The sequence below is a fragment of the Bidens hawaiensis genome, unplaced genomic scaffold (genome assembly GCF_021521415.1).
Source record: "Bidens hawaiensis isolate Kalapana, Puna unplaced genomic scaffold, B.hawaiensis_p1.1 tig00018483_1, whole genome shotgun sequence".
NCBI lineage: Eukaryota > Viridiplantae > Streptophyta > Magnoliopsida > Asterales > Asteraceae > Bidens > Bidens hawaiensis.
The window spans coordinates 91893-97441 of record NW_027492791.1 but is presented as its reverse complement, the minus strand read 5'-3'; the positions used below and the strand labels follow the sequence as shown (position 1 = coordinate 97441).

At 32.7% G+C, this 5549-nt stretch overlaps 1 protein-coding gene across 2 annotated transcripts; it reads right to left on the bottom strand.

The window, feature by feature from the left end:
- On the bottom strand, nt 1–3959 carry LOC143556167 (plant cysteine oxidase 2-like). 2 transcript variants are annotated; one of them, XM_077045575.1, is made up of 6 exons: nt 3943–3959; nt 3577–3754; nt 1285–1403; nt 1006–1168; nt 249–485; nt 1–154 (listed from the first exon to the last, which is right to left on the bottom strand). In XM_077045575.1, exons 2-6 carry the CDS (start codon nt 3740–3742, stop codon nt 27–29), a joined length of 813 nt encoding a protein of 270 aa, XP_076901690.1. In that variant the 5' UTR covers nt 3743–3754; nt 3943–3959; the 3' UTR covers nt 1–26. The 2 variants fall into 2 exon arrangements, with proteins under 2 accessions (XP_076901690.1, XP_076901689.1); XM_077045574.1 differs by having other exon boundaries at nt 3830–3947.
- Between the last annotated feature and the right edge of the window lie 1590 nt (nt 3960–5549).

Sequence of the window (5549 nt, the reverse complement as noted above, 5' to 3'; positions counted from 1 at the left end):
TGCAGGCATTCTAACACGCGATCTCTTCACTTCTCGACAATTTTTGGCCCGTTGTACGGTGCTCCAACCACTAATAAGCCTGCGGGCTTATCTATCTCCTCGAGCCATGCATAGTCTTCGGTCTTTTCATCGTCGGCCAGCTTTTTATCGTCAACTGTCATAAAGTTTTGACTTTTTATGAGTTATTTATGGAAATAAAAAATGGAAATTTATTAATTGACAAGAGTTACGAGTGATAATTAATAAACCTGAAAAACACGTGAAGGGATGAGTGCGATAGTACTGGCAGTGGCGGCCTTCGGGGTCACAGTAAGGTGGGCCCAAAACATCGAGAACCGCACATGAAGTAATGGCGGTAAAGCAATGCATGTTACCGCCATCAGTCGGGTAAAGAATTGATGTGTCGCATGGAGCGGTGAATGCAGAGTTGACTTTGAGTTTTGCCAGGCGCACACTAACGGGCCCATTTACGGGTCCCACTTCACCTGGTAAAACACGAATATGTGAGTTCCATTTCATGAATCTAAAGTCAACCGACCCGTTTTGAACGGTACAAAAGTATATGTATTGACCTGAACCCGTTATTCAACCAGCCCATTTCTACTTAGTAATCATTCTCATGATATTGTTATGTGATCAGTATGAAAAAATAATATATCTATAGTTAAGAACTTACCCTACGGGCCCACTAACGGCCCCACTTCATCTGATGAAACACGGGTGCATTACATTCAATGAAATTAAAGTCAAACGACCCGTTTTGACCAGTAACAAAAATGTATTTTGACATGAACCCGTTACTAAAGTCAACCGACCAGTTTGACCAGTAAAAAAGTACGTATTTTGAGTTTTGACACCGTTTAGCTAATAATATGTTCATTTTATAAGTTAATACTTATAAATTATAACTACGACATTCTTGCGTGATTAATATGAAAATTAACATATCCAACATTATTGTGTGATTAATATGGAAAATAATATATTTATTAGTTAAGAACATACCTTTTGAGGAGTCCGCCTCAGGGGTAGAAATTGAAGAACCATCATCCACCCAATCATATGCTTTGATATGCATGGTTCCAAACAGAAGCTTACTAAAAACCGTCATCTGCGGGTGGTTATGAAGCGGGAGGATACCCGATGGAGGCAGCAAAAAGATTCCAATCTGAAAAGATTAATGATAATCAATAAAGTCAACTCACAGTTTCCATTTTTGTTCTTAACTATTGTAATTACTTTCTAAAATGATATTAGATATGAAAATTTAAGAACAAGACGTACCGAAAATTTGTCGCACTCGGTAAGGTGTAGGTAAGTGATTCTAGGAAATCTTGAGGTTTCTTTAACCTTGAAGTAGGGCATATTAGGCCATACACCGACATCAGATGAAGTAATTCCGTCTGAAAAAATATAATAAAATATATAAAAATCGACCGTTAGATTAAAAAATCCAAAATGATTTAAAAATCCAAAAAAAGATTTGATCAGTCAACGAACGCATGTAAGTCAAATGAGTCAACCTAAATATAAAGCATGCCATTGTTTAAATATTTATGGTCAATCTTAAACCTAAGTTGCCTAACACAGAAGATCAACAATATATACTTATAGAAACAGTTTATACAGAATTAAGATTTATGAATATTTTGTACGGTAAACGGGCCAGGCTGACCCGAAACAAAAAAAAAATAACATTTAAAGCATGCACCAAGCCACCGACAACACACACGTAAACAAGAAAGTAAGACACGGAAACTCATTTGGTTTGATTTAATTCGAATTAAATTCTAGCAAATTCGATAAATAACATTACAGGCAGCAGATTATTAAATTAAGACTAAACAAAGCATCAAAGGTTTCTATATTTTAATAATTTTCACATACTCCTTCCCTAACTGGAATAAACCTAATGCTTTAACAAGTTGATATAATTAATCATTTATATCATTATATGTATTCAAGATCAACCCACTTGACCCCAAGTCAAAATTAAACAATGCAAACTACAAGGAATCAAAATACCAAATGGAACAGAATGATTAAAAAGATAGCCAAATAAAACCCGAACCTCGCAAATCAAGAAAACCCTACAAATTAAAATGCACTCTTTATCATAGATTCAAGCTCACGTATCAAAATGCGATTTTTATCAAAAATTCAAGCTCAAGAACATTCAAATTGATCAAAAGTCATTAAAAAGATAGTCGATTTAAACCCAACCCTCATAAATTAAACCAACCCACAAATCAAAACGCAATTTTTAACATTAATGCAAGCTCAAGAACATTCAAATTGATCAAATTTAATAAAAAGAAACACAAATTAAACCCTACCCTCAAAAATCAAAACAGCCCACATATCAAAATGCATTCTTGATCAAATATTCAATCTCAATAGCATTCAAATTAACAAAATTTATTAAAAAAAGATACCCAAATTAAACCCAACCCTTAAAATTCAAACCAACCCAAAAATCTAAGTGCATTCTTGATCAAAGATTCAAACTCAAGAACATCCAAATTGATCAAACTCATTAAAAAAACATCCAAATTAAACCCCTACCCACATATCAAAATGCAACCTTGCTCATAAATCCCCACACATCACCAATCAAAGATCAACCCATCTTCCAAAAAAATTTAAAAACATAAAAAATTAAAACTTAAAAAAAACTTACTTGAAATACTTTTTAAAAAAATCAACACCATCCACAAATCAAAATGCAATTTTTATAATTAATTCACACTCAAGAACATCCAAATTGATTAAACTCATTATAAAAACATCCAAATCAAACCAACCCACATATCAAAATGCAATCATGATCATAACACCCCCCCCCCCCCTTTTTCAAAAACATCAAATTCCATCAATCAAAGATCAATCCACCTTTCAAAACAATCTAAAAACATCAAAAAATAAAACTTTAATAAAAAAAACTTACTTAAAATAGTTTTTAACCTATCAACACCTTCCACAAAACACCCACAAATCAAAATGCAATTTTTTATGTTTATCATAAATTCAAACTCAAGAACATCCAAATTGATCAAACTCATAAAAAATATCCAAATCAAACCAACCCTCAAAAACATCAAATTCCATCAATCAAAGATCAACCCACCTTCCAAAACAATCTAAAAAAAAACTTGAATAAAAATAACTTACTTAAAATAGTTTTTTTAACTTATCAACGGTTCAACACCCTCCACAAAACAACCCACAAATCAAAATTCAATTTTTATAATAAATTCACACTTAAAGAACATTCAAATTTATCAAATCAACAAATCAAACCAACCCACAAATCAAAATGCAATCTTGATCATAAACCATCCTCAAAAACATCAAATTCCATCAATCAAATATCAACCCAATTTCCAAAACAATCTAAAAACATAAAAAAAAAAACTTTAATAAAAAAACTTACTTTAAATAGTTTTTAACTTATCAACACCCTCCACAAAACAACCCACTCAAAAACATCAAATTCCATCAATCAAAGATCAACCCACCTTCCAAAACAATCCAAAAACATAAAAAAATACAAACTTTACCCAAAAAAAAACTTACTTAAAATAGTTTTTAACTTATCCACACCCTCCACAGATGGCACAACCCCAGGTCCACAATTAGCAAACACCTCTCTGCATGTCTCATACAGCTTCTGAACTGCACTAACTTTCTTCTGTCTCATTCTCCTCTTCTTCCTTTCACCACTCATCTTCTCCATGCCCATTTGATTATCAAACTAATCACACAATTAATAATAAAACTTATAACCTGGTAATTAATAATAAAGGACAAAAGCAGAATCAATGGGTACTTTGTTGCATCTTTTTTGTTTAAAGATCAGGTGACAATGAGAGTATTGTAATTAATAATATTAATGGGATAAAGATGATGGTGTTTTGGTCTAAAAGATTTGGAGATGAATACCAGGGGCCATGGTTTGTGTTTCCAGTGGGCCGTTACAACACCGGATTCGGTATTTATTGCTACCTTGACATAATAATTAAATATTCATTTATTATTATTATGGCGGTTGTTATTATTATTATTATTATTTAACTGCGAGCTAATCCTTCAAATGGGCTACTGGTTAAATTTATCACATCGGTATACACTCGACTTATTATCCGAATAGAACCTCACCTAAGGGCCAAAGGCGAAGTTTCCTTAGGGTCAGAAGTGGCTTGGGCCCCCTTTTTTTGACGCGGTAGTGTAAGTTGACCATTTTTCGCGTTAAAAATTTTTATATGTAGTGTAAATTCACATGTTTTATCCTGAAAATTTGGGTCTGTCCTCCTTATTTATGATTTTTTTAATACATTTGAGTTTGAGACACCCCACCCCCTCCCCGACGAACTCGTCCAAGCTTCAACACTAGCAACGCCTGTGAACAGACGTCCCGAATGCATGACAGTGCGGTGAGGGATTCAACTAGTGAACATCGCATGCTCGTCTATTCTCTCATCATTACCTGATGCTGCCAAAACTAAATGATGGGAATGTGAATCGAACATAAGTCACATGAAACAGCAAGTATTTTCTTACCACTTTATTACAAGTTCATTAGCATTTATTTATTTATTTATTATTTTATATTAAATAAATAACGGGTTATTAATTTTGTTGATATCTTTGGCTTTAAATGAAGGCATGAGCAAAACGTGACATGTGACAACTATGTTTGGGTTATACGGTATTTAAATTAATTACAATAAGTTGGTGATAGTGTGGTAAGGAAGAGATTAATAGTTTATGACCCTATAATATTTTAAGACTCTATGAAAAAATCGCCAAATAAATTCGACCAAGCACTCTCGCCATTTAGTTTGGCAGTATCGGTGATAGTGGAAGACTAGGCGAGTTCACTAGTTGGATATTTGAACTGAACGGGATTTTATCTCACGTATTGTCGTGCCTCCGGGTGAATGTTTACACTGACCTTAGGTGAAGGTTTTTCCCATATCAACAAACTGTATTAAGATGCGATGAATTCAGCTAGTAGCTCATTTAAAAGATTTATTCACTGTTTAAAAAATATTAAATAATGGGGTATTAATTTTCTTGATATCTTTGGCTTTAAATGAAGGCATGAACAAAACGTGACATGTGACAACTGTGTTTTGGTTGTAGGGTTTATATGTAACAAACTTTATTTATTTTTAATTTTTGAAAAAGCATCATTAATTTAAGGGTGAGAAACTAAGAATTATATATTTTTTATATTAGAAAAAGTTTATAGGTTGGTCATAGAGGTTTGTGTGTTTATAAACATAACAGGAATATGATGCCTAGCATGTGTCAAGCGTCCGCCAATAGTGTGTAAGTCGTATGTCTGGAGTGTAACATTGTAGTCTTCAACAATCAACACTTCAAGACGGACAAGTACATACGGATTATGTGGATTTTTTCTTTTATTTTGAAATGGGTAAATGCTCTATTTAGTAATATAAATAGTTTTTTTTTAATAATCTTAATTTTATTCAATATGTTTTAAATTGAAAACCAAAAAAAACTAATTTAATTAATTAATTTTT

What these genes read in the sequence shown, in the direction of transcription:
- LOC143556167 (XM_077045575.1), bottom strand. Translation starts at nt 3,742, where the DNA reads ATGGGCATGGAGAAGATGAGTGGTGAAAGGAAGAAGAGGAGAATGAGA. An exon ending in TGAGGCGGACTCCTCAAAAG is followed by an intron (nt 486 to 1,005) that starts GTATGTTCTTAA and finishes GTGTTTTACCAG; the next exon opens with GTGAAGTGGGACCCGTAAAT. An exon ending in TCCCTTCACGTGTTTTTCAG is followed by an intron (nt 155 to 248) that starts GTTTATTAATTA and finishes ACTTTATGACAG; the next exon opens with TTGACGATAAAAAGCTGGCC.